The sequence below is a fragment of the Anopheles stephensi genome, chromosome 3, assembly GCF_013141755.1.
Source record: "Anopheles stephensi strain Indian chromosome 3, UCI_ANSTEP_V1.0, whole genome shotgun sequence".
Classification (NCBI taxonomy): Eukaryota; Metazoa; Arthropoda; class Insecta; order Diptera; family Culicidae; genus Anopheles; species Anopheles stephensi.
The window spans coordinates 41,313,658-41,332,058 of NC_050203.1; the positions used below are offsets into that span (position 1 = coordinate 41,313,658).

General features: G+C 44.8%; 3 protein-coding genes across 20 annotated transcripts in view; 1 reads left to right on the top strand and 2 right to left on the bottom strand.

Moving 5' to 3' along the window:
* LOC118512277 (band 7 protein AGAP004871) overlaps nt 1-3,504 on the top strand; it is a 63,977-nt gene extending 60,473 nt beyond the window's left edge. For all 5 annotated transcript variants that reach the window (XM_036056470.1, XM_036056471.1, XM_036056474.1 and 2 more), the window contains one exon: nt 21-3,504. In XM_036056470.1, coding sequence (XP_035912363.1) covers nt 21-312 — 292 coding nt within the window. In that variant the 3' untranslated portion in view covers nt 313-3,504. The remainder of the gene's footprint in view (nt 1-20) is intronic.
* LOC118512270 lies at nt 3,236-10,805 on the bottom strand. Its single transcript, XM_036056459.1, has 4 exons — nt 10,435-10,805; nt 6,787-6,939; nt 6,435-6,698; nt 3,236-5,266 (listed from the first exon to the last, which is right to left on the bottom strand). Exons 1-4 carry the CDS (start codon nt 10,670-10,672, stop codon nt 4,626-4,628), a joined length of 1,296 nt encoding a protein of 431 aa, XP_035912352.1. The 5' UTR covers nt 10,673-10,805; the 3' UTR covers nt 3,236-4,625.
* A 4,236-nt stretch (nt 10,806-15,041) lies between these two features.
* LOC118512251 (FH1/FH2 domain-containing protein 3-like) overlaps nt 15,042-18,401 on the bottom strand; it is a 76,557-nt gene continuing 73,197 nt past the window's right edge. For 11 of the 14 annotated variants that reach the window (XM_036056395.1, XM_036056394.1, XM_036056398.1 and 8 more), the window contains 3 exons: nt 18,141-18,380; nt 17,764-18,068; nt 15,042-16,036 (listed from right to left, as the gene is read on the bottom strand). In XM_036056395.1, coding sequence (XP_035912288.1) covers nt 15,963-16,036; nt 17,764-18,068; nt 18,141-18,380 — 619 coding nt within the window. In that variant the 3' untranslated portion in view covers nt 15,042-15,962. Of the gene's footprint in view, nt 16,037-17,034; nt 17,321-17,763; nt 18,069-18,140; nt 18,381-18,401 lie in introns of all 14 variants that reach the window. The other 3 variants (XR_004906275.1, XR_004906276.1, XR_004906277.1) reach the window with 1 other exon arrangement.

The window sequence follows — 18,401 nt, forward strand, 5'->3', positions numbered from 1 at the left end:
AACTTCACCCGCAACCACAGCAAGGACGTGCGTCTACCGGTACAGCTGCAGCGTGCGATGGCGGCTGAAGCTGAGGCCGCCCGAGAGGCTCGTGCCAAGGTGATTGCGGCCGAGGGTGAGCAGAAGGCTTCGCGGGCACTGCGGGAAGCGTCGGAGGTGATCGGTGACTCACCAGCCGCTCTGCAGCTACGCTACCTCCAAACGCTGAACACCATCTCGGCGGAGAAGAACTCGACCATCGTATTTCCGCTGCCGATCGATATACTGACGTACTTCATGAAGTCGAAGGAGGCGTTCGTACCGAACGCGTAAGCCCGTATGCCGCTGGGCATTCGAACTCCCTTCTGCCTTTGCCAGCGTTCTGTCACATCCATTCACTCTTCAGCATTGTTGTCGCATTGTTGCAGCTTCGTGCTTCTTTTGGCCGGTGCGTTACATTTGAATCAATCGCATCCACAACCTGTACGCGACCGCTGACAATAGTCCGTGTTTACAGAGAGGATGCTGCGAGCTTTTTCAACCACTTCTCTATCACCAACCATGAATGGCCGGTTATTGATTCTTTTTGATAGGACATATAACGCTTGGCACCATGTTTATGCGGTATCTTGACATCACCTCTATGCGGAGATTTACTTACACCAGTCACGGTCCTGTTTTTCTTAAAAAGACGCCTTTCATCAACAAAATTGCAGATGATTTGCAGGACAAAAGAGCAGGGAAATCGTATTTCAAAATGAAGCACAAAATCAAAACACCCGTACAAACATCCATTGCGTAGGACCAAACAATAGACAAAAGCCAGCGTAAGCGCCATCAGAGCGACGACCATGAGAGCGTAATGGGGCAACAGCAAGAAAATCCCCATTGCGGAAACTGTCGGCGGAAATGGCGAAATGAATCGGACAACACGATAAAACAAAGCCGAAAACCCCATAACCCAATTGTAAAGTTGAATGAAATAACTGTGCCAAGAATCGCCAATCGCAATCATAGGGACACAACAGTCAAACGGAATCACACAGCCGAAAGGAAGACGGGGATCAAAATGGGAGTGGCAGAGACCTTTTCCTTGGACCTTGTTCTCGCTACTTTCGTTCCGTTCCGACGCTGGTGAGACATATTTGGGCAACGTTTTTTTCCTTATTCGCAATCCGTCCTCAGCCATGGACTTCCTCGGGCTCGGTCCAAGCTTGCAGGGCGTCAGTCCTTGGAGGCTTGTTAAAGTTTTTAATATAACTTTTGCAAATTGTTTCCATTTCCGTATTCCACACCGGTCCGGACGATGCGAAGCGTTTTGAGGGCTGATGGGGTGTTCCTTTGCCAGCAGGAGTTCCCCGAGCGGGAAATCGATGGCCTCCTGGATTTTTTTTGGAATGTGTCTCAAACGAGTATCGATAAGGCAGCCGGTGGTCGTCACTCGGCAGGCACAGTGCAGTGCGTCATTTACAAGGGTGCCGGAGCTCACCGATGATATTGTCCCTCAAACTCTCGCCTTCTAGCTCTCCCAACCTTCCGTAGGGACTCTTCTTGGTCGAGCGTAGCTGAAGACCCTTTTTGTTTCTGCCTATTTCCATGAGCGTGGAAGAGCAGAGAAAAAAAAAACTCGGCTCCAATCGCAAAGCGTGGCATGGACGCAAGTGAAGTTGTTGGTAAAATGGATGAATTTTTAAGCATCTATTTCCTGCTGGAAAGTGGCACGTGGAAGCTGTCCCATTCGGTCCTGCATAACTTTTTCATCTATCATGGTGCCTGTTATGATGGGATGGGGGCTATGGAAGAGAATTAGATAAGGGACCGAAAGGTAAAGGATTGTTTGGGTTTGCTACGAGGATTTTCTTCCTGTTCCGGGTCATGGATGTGCTCGGTCGACATTGGGCAGTACGCTTCGGCTAAGATACATTTAGAACAACAATTCGTTGCTACTAAAATGATGGAAATGATTGCGATGGGTTGTTCTTGTTTTGTATTGTTGAGTAGTGTTTCAAACATAAACATAAGTTAATGTATCCACAAACGAGTTTGAAAATATTTTTGGATTTAACGTCTACTTACAAGGCTTCAAGGAAGATCATTTTGATTGCTATTAAGACTTCTAAAACAAGCAACAATTCTTGAAGTTTTTGCAGCTCGGAACTCTTATTTTCTTCTGTTCTTCAGTGAAAACAGCTGTCCACAAAAACATAAAAAGATAAGTAAAGTATTGTTCAACGCACACAAAGTTTAGCTACAGTAGAGCATCATATCATCCATCCTGACACACCACCACCTGATCTACTCTGAAGTATTCGTGAGTGAGCTGGTAAACGATTGTCTAATGAGTGGCGCCAAAGTCACTACTGAGTTAGCTTCTCACATGTCACACCGTATTACTTAGCAACTTGGTAGAATGTGCTTTTGTTCGCACGTATGGAAACGAAAATGGCAGTTCAATGCATTAAATCACCCCCCAAATGTTGGCGCTTGTTCGGAATGATAAGTTGTCGCAAAAACAGCGAACATTGATGTAGCGCTTTTGATGGACCTTAACCCCTACGGTTAGATAGCAAAAAAAAATGCAATTTCAACTCAAGCTTACGAATCTCACGAGGCATAAAACCCGATAAGTTCGTCTCCTTTAATCGTGCAGTTCAGTCGGCGAAACTGCATGCAAAAAAAAAAACACAAAAAACGGTGTCAAACTGTACATGCAAATAATGACCAATAAATCAAAATGAACAAAACTCGTTGAAAGTGATATAAGCTTTAAGAGAAAAAACAAAAACAAACAAACGAAAGAGTGACAGAAGCAATGGAAATAAAACAAAAGCTTAGATAATGCAATCATTGTTACACCGTGTGAGTCAACCGAAGAGGAATGATGCATCCAACAAAGCGAAAATAAAGCGATAACCAACAAAAGAAGCAAAACGACAAAGGAAAACAAAACAAAAACGAAAAAAGAAAAGAAACATAAAACAGGAGTATGTAGAGAAATTAAATAGAAACATCGGTTGAACTAGTTTCCGTTTCCCACACGAGCGCAAAACAAAAACCACGAAACAATGAGTGCACATCATCAAACTTGTTTTTCTTTCTATCACATTACAACACTGAAAACGCAATCGTGTGAAACATGGAAGAAAAATCACCCCCCCCCCCCCCTTTTTTTTGTGTGTGCATGTGTGTGTTACAACCAAAACCAAGGGCAACCGGGCGAACAGAACAAACTGTCTCTTTTTATCTATCAGTGTTGTCATGTATGTTGCCGTATTAAACGAACCAAAGACAAATGCTCTATTTGACAAGCTAAGAAGTTTAATCAAGTGAAAGGGGAGAGTACCTCTTTAAAAATGATAGTATAACGAGCCACTTTACCACGTTAGTTATTTGATTATATTAATGTTAACAAGTGCCCCACCAGGTGCACACACTTACACAAAAGGAAGCAACAGGAGAACAAAATACAAAACAGCTCAACACAGACAACAACAGATGCAAAATAGAGAAAGAACAAAAGAAAAACATTCGACAAAAGTAGAAGAAAGAGAAGCAAAGAAAACAGAGAAGAAAAGAAAAGAAAAAACAAAACAATGAAACAGTAGATCTATATATAGAGAGCGATAAAGTTTATATGATGATGTTTTGAATTAAACAAACAAAAAACGGATCACTTTCAAACCTCGATGTTCTAAAAATATTTCACTATTGCTGTGTTCAATACAGCTTCACAACTCTGTCCTGGAAGGTTCTTCACGCTGCCAGCGGGCAATCTTTCGCTCGAAAGTGTCAAAGTTAGAGTCGAGAAGGGACCGGGAAATGTTAAAAAAATGGAATTTATTAGGGCGGGGAGTTAGAAGCGTATCTAGTTAAGAAAATCACATTCACACACACATACACAGAGAAGCATCCTTTTTCATCACCCGGTATCGGTTGTCCCGTGCCGTACATAGAGTGCTGTTCCCACAACCACACAGACGACGATGATTCTCTATTTTTCTCGTGTTACCTACATTTTCATGATCCACTCGGAGTGTTTACTAGTTGATGGTAAAAAAAACAAAGATCAAATCAAAGTATATTATTGCATATAGAAACGTGAACGTAACATATTACGGAGGGGATTGAATGCAACAAGTATATTAACGGTGTTGGGTTGGATGGAGCAGCGATAAGGGGCATTGTTACGAGTGTTAGCGTCGTTAGTTTATGAAGATGGTCATTGGTTTTGAAACAAAAAAGCAAACCAAAACATCTCATTGGAAAGTCTATAAATCGAGCAACTAAAAGCAACTGAAACAAACAAGTGTGTGTTCTGCCAAGCGCAACTACGAAAATCATTAGACACAGAGACCCCAGCACCGGAGGTCTCGCAGTACACGCGTCTATCCATAGCGCCAATCACACCACGCCATCATCAAACAAAACACGTACAACAACAATAACATCAACAACCTACTGATTGTGACAAACTGATCAAAAGATTCAAATAAACAGATTCGTAAGAAACATTTCGTTTTACAGAAAATGGTACAAAAACTGACCGAGTGTTCGGCGTACAATTTATTTGCACGAACCCTTATCCGAACGGAAGAAATTGCACCTGTAATGATGTGTTTTTTCCTTTCTGTCTGAGCCTTTTCCCACTACTTATTGCTGGTGCACGGTTGCTGCACGTAATCGAGACAGAAGCCACGATTATCCACGTCGGTCGGTGCCTCGATCGAGTCCGCGTGGAAGGCAAGCCGGAACGGGCGTATCGTTGATACGACCGTTCGCTCGACTGAGCTGACTTCCGCATTGAAAGTGCCACCGCAAATCTTGTCCTCGCACGTGCTGGCCATCGGCAAACGGTCGGCAATCTTGGCGCACGGCACCATCAGCCAATCGTTCGTGCACGAGTTGGGCGATCCTTGCGTGCCGCCGCCTACCATCGCCTGCACGACGCTGTTGCTGTTGCCCGACAGGGTGAAGGTGCGCGACCGATTGCCCGGGACCGCGCCCGGGCACGCCGTGTACTGGATGCTGCAGAAGTTGCGCTCCGTCCGGATGCATATGCTGTAGTCCTGGTTCGACAGCTGCCGTCCGTTGATTGGATCGAAGTTGAAGCTCTTGACCCGGCCCGATACGCCCGTGTGGTACTGCAGACAGCCTTGGTCAGCCTTTGCGATGGCACCGCACGGGATCTGCGATATCCGAACGCGCCAGGAGCGGGGGAAGCTAGGGCCGCTGGTGATGACGGTCAGTATGATGGGATTGCTCTGGCCCATTCCGGCATCTATGTACACTGCAATGAGCAGGTCGGGAAAAGTTAAGCTGTGTCTACAGGGTAGGTATGCAACCAGCATTGCAAATAATTTTTTAATTTTTCGTTGATGGTCAGTATTTGATTTCCCTGCTTGGTCTGCTATATTCTGATGTTCATAAAGTTTTTCGAACTTTGTATTATTATTTTATCGTAAAAATTTATCCCTCATTTCCGATGGTTGATTCAGTTTCGGTTTTAACAAGTTTATAGCGGCTAAAACCATCAACTAATGCTGGCCCTGTAGGTATTCGAGCTGTCGTTCTGATTTCAAACTGTGAGGCTTCTGCTCCATTACTGCCTAACATCTTCAACGCATCTCTCGAAACTGGTTGTAGTTGTGGTTATAGAAAAAAGGAGATCGGAAAAGCACTAGAAACTATTGTTAAATTACATCAGATATTCGAACTTTCTCTTTACAACTCTCTCATGACAGCATCCTCAAACTATACAAGCAATACGCATCATGGTTTTGCACTTAGGCTAATAACTGCTACAAATCATGTTCAATTTGTCTGTTTATGCAAATGTAAATTAGACTCCGGAATACAGGCAGCCTCAATCTATACAGATTTTAAGGCTGCTTTCCACTAGGTTTCGTCCTCCTTATTCCTCGATGCACTCCTGGATGTTCTCCTATCTTGTTCGTTCGTGACTTCTGTATAATATTCGATAGTAGCCTTAGTTTTAGAGGCCCCAAATCGAATCAGTAATTTTCAGAGTAAAAAAGGTTTAGGTTTAATACAATGAATAGTAGAGGAATTTTATGGCCCTTTGTCGATTAAAGCTCGTTTTTGTCCCCTGGTTTGATCTATTCTCAAGTATGTTAGTATAAACTGGAGCATTTCCGCGGAAACATGCTCGGCGAGTGTAGTAGTGATCTAAAAAAAAGGGCACCCTTATCGCTCGGAAGGATAAAAAAACCTCAAACATCTTCTAAACAAATGATCCGTCAGGGTTGATAATATTTAACTACACGACCAACTGCCTTAATCAGTAATATAATATTCCGTAGAAGTCTACTCAGTTTTGGAACATTTAAATCAATTTAAATCAATTAAATCAATTTCACCTCCTCATTATTTAACATTGCTTTCATGTATGCAAAGCTTTAGGCACATGGACGTCCCACCCATTGCAAGCTACTTACTGTGTTCTCCCGTTGCACTGCCACAGATCGTCGGAGCTGGACTTCCGCCCGACACAAGAAATTGGTCCGTGTTACAGATGTGATTCACGATCTCGGGCCCATTCAGCGAGAAATGGTCAAAGTCCAGCCGTATCTGACAAATGTCCGGATGCATCTTTAAGATTGTCAACTGGCAGCTACCCGTCCCATCCGTACTGTCCGGATGGTTCGGATTGACGAAGTAGGTCCCATTTTCGCGCACAACACCACCACACGATGCCATAACTGTGAGGGGGGAAAAAAGATGAAGAGCAGAACCTGTAGGAGTGCGCCGAGTCGAGTGCATCGCGGTAGAAATGAGTTTAATACTCACAGATACAGCACGTCCCGTATCCACCGGCACAGGGTCCTGCTGGAATGCCACCACGCAGCACGCACTCGTTGTTGGGCTGGCAGGATCCATACTCACCGGAAGCGGCCGAACACAGTCCTTGACCCCACTGGTAGACGGTAAATATTGGCAGAACTGTGAGGATGGAAAGCGATTGGGAACACTGTAGCTCTCAGTACATTCAGCCGTTTGACGTCATCCGGTGTGCTTCACACAGCAGGAGGGAGTAGGATGTTGGTGCGTAGTTGGGTGTGAAGTTTGAGAAAACTTCCAGCAGAGGCCGATCGACACACGGCGATAAAATGGCCCCAGTGTGATGGGCTGTCGGATGCAAAGGTTTGACTAATGACGGCAAACGCTACCGAAGCGGAAGAACCGCGGGATAATGGGAGCATTGACCCGAATACCGTATTTTAATTGCATTTTTTGCTTTAGAAAGCGGCTACAGCAAACCGTTAACGGTGGACGTTCAGGTACGATTGGAAAGGCGATAATGTAGGTAGGATAATGGGATGGTGAAGCGATGTTTGACAATAAAAACGTTTAGATATTATTTCATTAATTTTGTACGCTTTTAGATGTCACCTTTTTCCGTTTTTGTTTTACAGGTAGTTAAATTTGACTGTAATATGTTACGGAGTGTTTTTTAAATATTTTTTGTTAAATTTAGTTGAAGTTCTTGGGAGGGCAACGATTATATTGCATCAATCCGAAAATCGACTTTGACTAACTTTTAACCTAGTCAATACGGCCAGGCCGTTTCCCAGGAATACAAAAAACTTATAATTAAGCTCTTTCTGCATATATCGCAGTGTCCTAACATCTGAAAGACTTCTTGGATGACACTCGTGTATAAAAACGGTCTGAGCTTCAATATGTGCAATCACCGTGGCCTTATAAGCGATAGAAAAACAGCTCTCAAACTACTTAAAACCCGTCTGTGCGGCAGGCAAATTGTTTAAACTATTGAAGTCTATGGCAACAAGCGTTTGTTCCTAAAAGATCTGTTTTGACCATACCCGTACTGTTGGTGTTCACATGGGTTAGGGAATTAAAGACTGTTCACATATCGCTGCAGTCGACACTGATGTTTTGCACAATTTGACCCGATTAACTACGCCATATTCTTTTCAAAAATATGGGAAGGGACGGTCCGGTGGTAAAGGTAACAGCGGCTATCCGGCTTCACACGACAGGACCGGGGCTCAAGGCTCACCTGGGCCGTTCCACCATAGTGAGGACTGACCATCGAACTATGCGGTGTCAATAAGTCTAGTGAGCCAGCAATGGCAGGCATGACCTAAGAGGTCGTTAGGTCAGGAAAGAAAAAGAAGAAGAAGAAGATTGTTATCAAAACTCGGTTGGTTTGACGTACACGATAATCTGGTCACATGTTTCAAATCTTCTGCTTATACCAAAGATCATATCGAGTTCAATATGTTCGTTACTTAGCCAGGGGAAATAATACTGGGTCAGCCTAGTTTGTCCGCTCTAACAACGATCTTTTGTATGCGGTTTGGCTCAAGCTCTATTAATGCATGCAGGTAATGTCGCTAGCGGCGTTAGAAATAAGAAATATTGTGAGATACTCCAGCTAAGCTTGTACAGGTTAAGCAGTAGCGTGAAAAGGGCCTTATCTTAAGTGGCTACACTCTTGATCCTTTTATGAAACTTAAATAAGAACTACTCTGAGCACTTTTCTCGATTTTGCACTCTACTTTTCAGAGCAGCACTTTGACCTCAAAGGCCAGGTATAAAAGCAGCTTCTCTTTTAATTATCTTATTTGTTTGAAACAATTGCTCGTCTCCATAGTCTGGTCCTCACTCTAATTTATTGTTGTAACATGGTCACCACTTACAAATAACTGGCCCGCACACATTGATTGTATTCTTACAGGGTCTGCAAAACCGGATAATAACGTGGTCTCATTGTTTTGCCTTTCACTGTAAATAAAACCCTCATAAAGCTCATTTCATACGCTCATAAAATGAAAGGAACATAAGATATTGGATTGAAATATGATCCACAGATTCCGTTCACCAGTACCGTGCGATTTGATTCGTCCAGCGATTCGTAGAACGATTCAATTACGCAGACAAAAAAACCCTCGTTTCTTATCAAAGCTTGCTATGGATGGCCCGGGCTGTCGGTCCAAGCTTGCTATGGATGCCTGGAACAGAACGAAAACAGGCTGCCATCTTTCCCATTGCACGTTTATCAATGATCCCGCCGCAGTTTCTTTGCCGTAGCTTAAAAACAGTGCTACGGTGCGGATGGCGTTGGAAGCATCAAATGAACTTTTTAATATTCAAAACCAAATCCGGGCAATGTCGAGCTGCCACGGCCAGGAGATTTTGGCTGTGGCTTTCACGCCCCTTCGCCCTTATGCCGCAGCGCACATACGTCGTCCTTGGGTCGGGAAAGCAGGAGGGATTTACCAGCTTTAAAAGCGCACGTCTCGCACTGATCCCGACGATGGCGGGAGTCGTTGCGTTAAGTGAACGATACAACGTTGCATGTGCCACGAGCTCGCATCACAGTCTGGCTGCTGGCTTGTACGGGGCAGCCAGTGTTGTTTAGTTAATTAAATTTGAACCAATCTGCGAGACGAACAAGGGCTTGGTGTGCTGGAGGAGCCGGTGCCCTCGGTAACAGTAAATGGCAAGTTTATTTTTTAACCTACCGAATCACTACTGTCCCGGGCAAGAGATATGGGATAGGGTCGAAATTATGTTGCTAGATGGTCGAACGGTGTATGCCCTGCGTGTTTAATGAAGGAACCGAAGCGTAAGCAGCATCCACCACAATGCTTCTCCTGCTGAGCACAGAGCGGGAGCTAGGGTCCTCAGTGCTAGAGTTATGAATATTGAAGACGAAGAAGTACTTCCATCACAGAGGAAACCAGGCGATCTGCAGGATTTCGATCCTTACCCAACCTGCACGTACTCGGTTGGGTGGATGGTCGGACAAAAATTACTTCCACAAACAGCAGAAGGGCAGCCGGGAATGTCCTTCCATTTGTTTTTCTTTGCTATGTTGCTCTGTGTGCGTGTGTTTTTCATCTTGTCCATCGTTCACTCGAAGGAAGTGCGGCAAACTGGCACTGAATGAACGTGTCTGCAATACGTAACCGAAACGTTTAAAGGTTCGGCTCGAAGGCAGTAGCACTCCGGCATCCATGGAGCAGCTACACGAAGAACACTTCACCTCCGTTTCGGTCGCTTGAAGGGGCAAGACTGTTTTAGTCTTGATTACATTGACCGGATGATGATGATGCGAGAGTAGATAAAGTCATTCATCGAATATTCCAAGGACGCTGGACGCCACCATGTCCGGCTCTTGACTTATGTGTCAAGAGTGGCGCATGTCGAGCAGTTAGCAGTGTTAGCCCCAGAATGGCGACGATTGGTTTCCGACACACAATGCGCTGGTAAAGGATAATGTCCGCATTAATCATCCTAGGCGCGTTGTCCGTTGGCGTTCGCGTTGTTTGCTCATCACTCTTTGCCTTTTAGTGAGTGCTTTTGGGAACGGAGCGTGTAATAGGAATTTTTCACATATTTTTCAACCTAATTCTCTTTGCACTTGAGTAGATGGATTCTTATGAGCAGAATGCTGAATCTTCTTACACCGTGTATCCCGTCGATTTGCAATCTGCCTACTGGCAAGCGATCTTTGTGCCCGGAACTCTTGCTCAAACACGTCTGCTGTTGTCTGCTGCACGAGCAGATGAAACACTAGCGTCTGCACAACGGCCACAAACAGTACTTTTTTATGAAAATCATCACACAACTGCTGGCACACTGTTACGGACATGATGCACCGTTTGCTACACTTTTTTTTAGACGATTTTAACGAAGCTTGCATCTACCACATCAGGCAACAAAAAACAACTATCGATTCACTTTGGATGGCGGGATCGGTAAATTTAACTTCAAAGTGACATCTTTTAAGCGCTCACTGCCTACGTGCTCTTGCGCATGAACTGTTCAAAGTGACTGCGGTTCGCTGGGAGTTGTTTGGCTTTATTTATCACTTTGTTGTACTCGCGCTCAGCCTGTCCCTTTTCGTTACGATCCGCTTCGATTCGTGTGTAATGGTTGTTAAACTATCACCGTCACTGGTCTAGGTGCAGTTGTAACTGAGCATTGTTATTTGACTCCTCTGTTTGTGTTGTGTTTTGATTCTTTCTTTTACGCTTTGTCCTAAACATTGTTATCTTTTTAGGGCACAATTAGTAAACATTGTTATGTTTACTAAATGGGCGGCTCGATGGCCAGGGCGACAGCGGCGCCGGTCTTCACACGGCAGGACCGAGTTTCAAATCTCATCCAGACCGTCTCCCCGTACGCGGACTGGCTATCTTGCTACGGGTAAAATCAAGTCAGCGCAAGCCAACAATAGCTGACCGAGACGTTGTAGAGCCATGTAAGAACTTTGAATAAACTTAATTTTGAACAGAGATTTCTTTTCTAGAAAAAATGGTAGAATTTCAAAAATAGAAAAATAAGCTTTTAATTTAAAATTTCTTTAATTCTAAAACAAACGGAATTAATTTTAGAAAACATTTTTATAACTAACACGCTCCACACAGGGGGAAACAAAAACAATTCATCACAATGAACTCAGCGCCCATCGCCCCTTTGTCAACTGAGGTGAGTTCATGATCAATAGATAATGAAAAGTAAACACTCTGTTGCACACAACGGCTCCCGGAACGAGAGTGAAAGAGCCAAAGGCACACGCGTACGGTGTGATGCGCTCAGCTGATAAAGAAGAAAATTGCACTTTCCAACAACAATGACACAATTATGCCGACCGACCGGAGTAAAGCTGGGGGATGCCAGAGCACGCCCATGTTGGCCACAGAAAACAAAAGGTTCCAACGGCATGCCGGGCCGGGAAGTAGTACAATCGGTGTTGATGTTTAATTTACTTCCATGTTGCTCGGGCCGGTTTCGTTGCACTGTGCGACAATAATTTCACTGACCATGCACGAGCGCCATCATGCATCAGTGCCAGCGACAGGAAGCATCAGTAACGCCTGAGACTCACTGAGCACTGTGCTTGATGAGTATCAGCGGCCAGGTGGTGAGCGAAAGTGCGAAAATGTCACCCCAAAATCGTCGCCAAGCCGTTGTGCTTTGTTTTACTAACCTCTCCGGAATGCATTCCGCTTCGGTGCGCTGGAAGAAGGGAAGTCTTCCTTCAGTGTTGAGGAAGATTTGTTGCATAATGTTGACGGACCCTTGCGATGAAGACGAGCGTTTAGCCAGCTTCTTCACTTCGCGAGTCTTTCCCGTCAATTCTACCACACGATGGGAGCATCGTTCTTGATAACCGACAGAGACAGTTCCGGCCGGTCTGCCTTACTGCTGTTCAATGAGCCGTAACCGAGGCCGAAGCCAGAGATGGTAGTGAATTGTTGGCCCTCAAGCCATCAGCGAATAGTTTCTCGCCAAAGAGGAAGTGGAAATGTGGACGGGAACGATATCGATGCTCACACCGGAAGTAAGTTGTATTGAAGCGTAAATAATTTGTGGCTCATACCGCTGGCAGGGAAGCGTTACGGGAGCGCGCGTTGGTTACGGGGGCCAACAGTTATATGGGAGTCAATCAACAACGAGTTGATGATGTGAGCTAGCTGACAAAAGCTAGTGCGAGCCAGCACTTGCCACCCGGAATGGGGCCAGTTTTATGAACAATCATGTCGCTTTCACTACCCAACTTTATGAAGCATTCTGGAAGCCATGAACCACCGGATGGTAATGTGGAAATCACTGACATTTAAATTCTTTAAGACGGACAGTATAAAGCGTGTTGATAGCTTTCAGCGAGTAGGTAAACGATTTTAGATGTATTAAAAATAAATGAAACAGACCAAATTTGGGAGAGATGTTTTAATGAAAGTAATTGAAAAGTAAGTTCGTAATACATTAAACAATGCTTTGTATGGTTTACTGTATGGGGTGGCGGCCAGGATTGAACTACGATCCTGTTGTCTCGAGGACCGGTAAAAGTGTTCTTTTTACTGCAGCTGCCCGGTGCAACAGAACTGTTGAAATATACTGCCCTGACGTTGAAGTAAAACACCACGAAATTGAATTTAATATCCACGGAAACGAAGTTTACCTCTGACGTTGATAATTTCCTTTATAAAACAGGAAAATGTAAAAGATATTTTAAAAAGATGTAAATTTGTGTCCTAAAGAGCATCCCGTTGGTAGAGGCGACAGCGACACCGGTCTTCATACGGCAGGACTGGGGCTCAAATCCCATTCGTACTGTTACTCCGTAGTGAGGACTGACTACGTGGTATCGTTAAGTCTAGTAAGCCAGAAATGACAGGCCGCAATGATAAAATGAGGCAAAAAACTTATGAAAATGACTAACCAGTAATATAACCAATCCGTATCTTTACTACGTGTGGAAGTATGTCAGGTTCGTGCTGAACTACATCTGCCTAGTCCTCAGAGTTTGAGCTTAAGCTAGCGTTTCTTTGGTACAAGCATGCCATTGTTAGTGGAACGTTACAGATTTTACACCATGTAATTCGTTTACTCCTGTCGATTGTTCCTCTTTGCTATTGCATAATGGGTAGCATTATCAAACGGTTCCAGATTCGCACTTTGAACCTATTCATCACTCACTGTTTAACTGCTTCGTTCGGCTGACATTTACGTACAATGCAAAACGATTGCGAGATCGCTGGTGTGCAGGAAGTGTGCCAATGTTTACAAGTCGTTGATTTGTGAGTGATATAATGTTACATGTCACGCCCCGTGGTTGGTGTGGATCGGGATCACACGCTAACGTTTGACATGCACAGAGGAACTAACGATTGGAGTTGAGATTGGGCGAAGGTAACAAGTGTTGCAACACCATTTTGATTGCGCTGAACTTGTGCAATGTCTATTAATATTTGCTGGCGAGTTTTATGCGTAACAAAGAGGAGTGAATTTTTATAAGCTGTTATTGCTGTTCTTCCCTGGTGTTCACAATAATGTGGTGTTCTATTGTTTTAATGGTTTGTTATAAAATCTTCAACAAATACGTGCAGTTAACTTTCTTGTGTTTGTGAAAAACTGGGTCGCATACTAGCTGTATGGTAATCTCACCATCGGTCAGCGAATTGGACTCGCTAGGTTCCGGTGGACTGGTCATGTCATAAGAATGCCACCAGACGATCCACCCCGAAAAGTCCTTTTAGGTAGTTCACATGTGTAGAAGAAGCATAGCAGACCCCAACTAAGATAGAGTGAAGGAGTTGATGTGGTATGGCTGGGATAATGGTTTGGCCGACAACGGCGCTAGTTTTTTTTAAATCGTTTGTTGATAGAGGCTTTGGGTCTTTGTCTCTGTGTGTGTCCTCTTTCACCTCTATATTTTTTATTCCCCCAAATTAGTCGGCCTCCAAAGCTTTCCCGTCTTACTTTTTGGTATTAACTCCTTGAGAGGTCTTGCCCTGTCATTTCTAGCTTTCTGTGTCTTTCTGTATGGTGCAGCGGTCTGGGTGGGATTTGAACCCAGTTGAGATACTATCGTACAGTCATCGGACGATTCAGCCACTTAAGTCTTATTAGTACATCCTCTTCGTTAGAACGTTGATTCGTTCGAAAGACAACTGCGCTAGATAGCGGGTTCAAAAGATTTCGGCAGCTGATCAAGACCTTCAAAAAGCGACTGATAGTTAAGTAAGATAGGTTGAGAATAAAATTAGGCTAGATTCTGAGGCCCATTATATTAACCCATTATATTAAATTGATCGGATACAGAGTGTACTCGTCATTTTCAAGCAACGGTTACCATCTTTGGCGATGTCATATGAGGAAACGACTGTGGCCAAGGAGAGTGAACCACATGAACCACGACATGAATGAGCTATTTAGCGATGTAGATATACTGACGATAGTCAAAGTCGGAAAGCTACGACACCTGGGGCATGGGTCGAGGACTCAGTCCCGACAGGAAAGAGATCGTCAAAAACCCGCTCTTCACGAGGCATAAAGGAGCACAGCAAGCTGGGGAAGATCGGATGCAGCCTTGGTTGAAAGGAATCCGGCCTTAGACCGAGCTTATTGGAAACGGATAGGCGATCGAGCCATTTATTAAGGCAAGTCCAACCCTTAGCTGACCAAGAAGGAGAAAACCATGAAGAAATCGAGCATTAAACTTACCATTTCACATTCAATCCAAGCAATTGAACACACTTATTCACAACATATCAAAACGCATCTTGAATGGTCTATAATTTATTAATATTGCTTACATGTGTCATTCCGCGGTGCAGAAAATGATCTTGCCCGTGAAAGCGCACGTTTGTGTATTGTATAAGCGTCCAGTACATTTGCCCGACGTATCGAACCTGTCGTTGTCGTATTCTGAATTGAATAATTGTTATATCTGTTTTTCTAAGTGAATTGAGTAAAAAAACAACTCTTTGTTCTTCTGTACACTGTACTCTCGCTCTCTATAGCTCTCTCTCTATCGCTCTCTGCCATCGATGCCAGTTGGTCTGCTGTTGTTTCGACGCATGGGGCTTTTCTCCGATTATTCTTTGATTTTCATAAGGATTGAGTCTTTTGTTCGTTAAAAGTATCGTTCGTACCTTTGTTTTTCGTATCACATTGGCGATGTAACAGCAGTAGGTGTGTTTTTTTTTAATTTCTTTTAATACGGTCACTGCTATTAAGGCGGTCTTTAGGAGGCCTAACGTTTCTTTCCCCTATTCTATCTTTGATCGGCCGAAGCTTTTTGTCCCGGCGCCTTGAAGCAATATAGTGCAATGCTGCTCGTTTTCCTATTTAGCCTAGCTAATGTTTGCTTCGGATGCAGATTTTGGTAGTGACATAAAGTGATCCGTTTCACGCGCCGTGGTGAACACGGCGAGCTGCCCGAACTGATCCCATCCCATTGGAATTATTTCATGCGGAACAGAATGTTGAATGAGGCGTATCGATCGTGGCGTAACATCATTTACTTGGCCGGGCTGGCACTTTTCTCACTGGTATCGCTATCAAAACTTCACTGTCCTTGTCTAGCCGCACGGACTATAGCCGCAAAGCACAAATGTCCTTCGGGTTGGTTTCGTCCGTCCGCCGTTTGCCCTTCCATACCAGGACCTCCCCCAGCGAGCGGGTGATGATGCGGCCCGAATTCAATATCCTTTTATTAACGAGGCCACATGTTGCTTTTCCTCTTCCGATAATCCGTTCTTCAACGTGCGTCGTACTGTGTGTGCGAGTGAGCGCCGAAGGAAGTTATGTTTTTTTTTCGCCGTTGTCGTTGTTGGCGATGACGATGATTGGCAGCCGCAGGATTGGAGAGGCGTTTAAGAGAAAAAAAAACAAGAGAATTCAAGAAATGTGATGAAAGTGAAAAAAGAAACTCGTTTAATGCTTGATAAAGTTTCTCTGTCCATGCTTCAAGCGTAGTTGGGCTGGGGAATGAGTGCGCGTAACTGTGGCACTTTTCTTTGTCATGCAAACGGTGGACAGAAAGGGGTTGGGGAGGAGTAGGGGAAATACGTGGAACGATGGCATTGTCAGTCACTGATGCATGCGCTTATCCATGTGTCCAAGGTAGGGTAAGGATTAGTGATGGGCTGGTCGACCCGAACCTATCGAACCTGGTTCGAGTCGCATTCCTAGTTCCAACAAGTCGACCCGTAGGTGTAACGATTTCGAGTCGATCTGTGAGTTCGGCGGATCCTTGGGTGCAAATAGTTCGATAGGATTCGTTGCATCAGAAAATCGACTTGAACTCCTCGAACTTACGGGTCGACCTGAACATGTAGTGCTTACTGGTCAAGCTCGATTCCTATAGGGACGAGCTTACACGAGCTTCACACCCCTTCTGAACGGTTGTTGAGGTCGTTTCATGCATTTACAAATGCCATTGATTGTAATGTTTCGAAAAGATTGAAGGTACCTACTAACATGCTGAGTATTAAAAAATATAACAAAAGTCGTACGATATAAAACTATCTTGGATGCAACAATATCATGCTGAAGGAATCGACTACTAAATTAGTTAAAACGAAAACGATTCATCCTAACGGGAAGATAGCAAGTGTTGGAAGGCATAAAACATGATTGACAAACACAATTAATAAAAAAGTGAACCAAAAGAACGAAACATAAAACACACACACACACACACGCAATATCAGAACACACTCTGGAGAAGCGAAAAAAAAACCATGAGCAAAACATTGAGGCAATATTCACCGGTATGTATAATGGCGAACCGATACGAATGGAAAAGTTTTGGAAAGTCGGTCCAAAGTTGGAAGTCGGTGGGCGCACTTAAGACTAACGCACAACATGGTACACTGCTAGTGGCCATTCGAGACGCTAGGCGGGGAGTTTTGGGGAAAACAACCGGAGAGGGGTCGGTCTAAACCCTAACACGATACACGGGAAGGAAGATGTTTGGCGAGAGGCGCTCGCTAAAGGGGAGGTGACCTTCCCGTTCGTTCCACTGTGAATCCTTCGCGCGTTCTAGATCGTTTGACTGTATCGTCGAATGGGTGGAAAAAGAAGAAAAAAAAAGATGGAGGGAAAGAATGGGAAACAATACTCCGTCAAACTGGGTGGACAGTCTTCGGCTATTTCGGTTGTTTTTTGTTTGTTGCTGTATGACACAATAGCAAAACGGTTCAAGCAATGTACAATAAACCCGCTCTAAACGGTGGATTTACTTAATTGTTATTGTGCTTTGTTTCTGCTCGGTTCGCGAGCTCTGTAGGAATGCCTTGCCGTGTTTCGTTGTACAAGAGTGTGCGTGTGTGTGTACGAGAGTGCGAGAGACCTCACGCGAACGGATTGCCCCAATGGGTGGTTGTGGTGAGATTAAAACAACCAGGAAAAAAATAAGATAAAACATTCTTCATCCTGGGAAGTAAAGGTTGGACTGGGACGGAATCCATCCTCCGTTTCTGGCCAACGTCAACTTACATGATTTCCGATCTGCCTGGCGTGTTCGCTTCCGCTCCCTTTGCGTCGGTCGTGGGGTGGCCGTTTTGGTGGCTGTTTTCACCAACGACTCCAGTATCTCGTCATCTCCGTCGGTGAAGCTTTCGTCCCGGCCGCCGATCACCGAGATGGAGTTGTGACCGGGGCTAGGTACGGTTGGGTGCGCCGAGTTCATGAGCGTTACCGGAGATGCAGTCGCATCACCGCGACGCCGGCGCCAGGTTAAGGTACCACTCATCTCTACCTCCTCGCCACCGGGGCCCTTGGTAGGCGTGCCAAGCAGAGTGCTTTGGAATCATCAAGAAGAAAGTACGTGTTACGATCGGTGTTTCATCACAGGGTCCCGTAGCAAAGCTTACCGCAGTTCGTCATCAGCTCGATCTTCCTGGGTTTTGAATTTGGCAACGTCCACTATCAGCTTGCCTCTAGTCTTGTTTCTCTCTCGATGGTTGGCCTTCTTCTCGATCTGCTGCTGGACACGTTCGCGCGTCGTCCGGTACTCGAGCGCAAACTCGGACACGATCCGGCAGAACTCATTGGGACGTGATTCGGCGATGCGCAGCTGGGGCACACCGAGCCAGAGCAGGAACTTCCGATACCTAGCAACGAGAGTGCAAGCG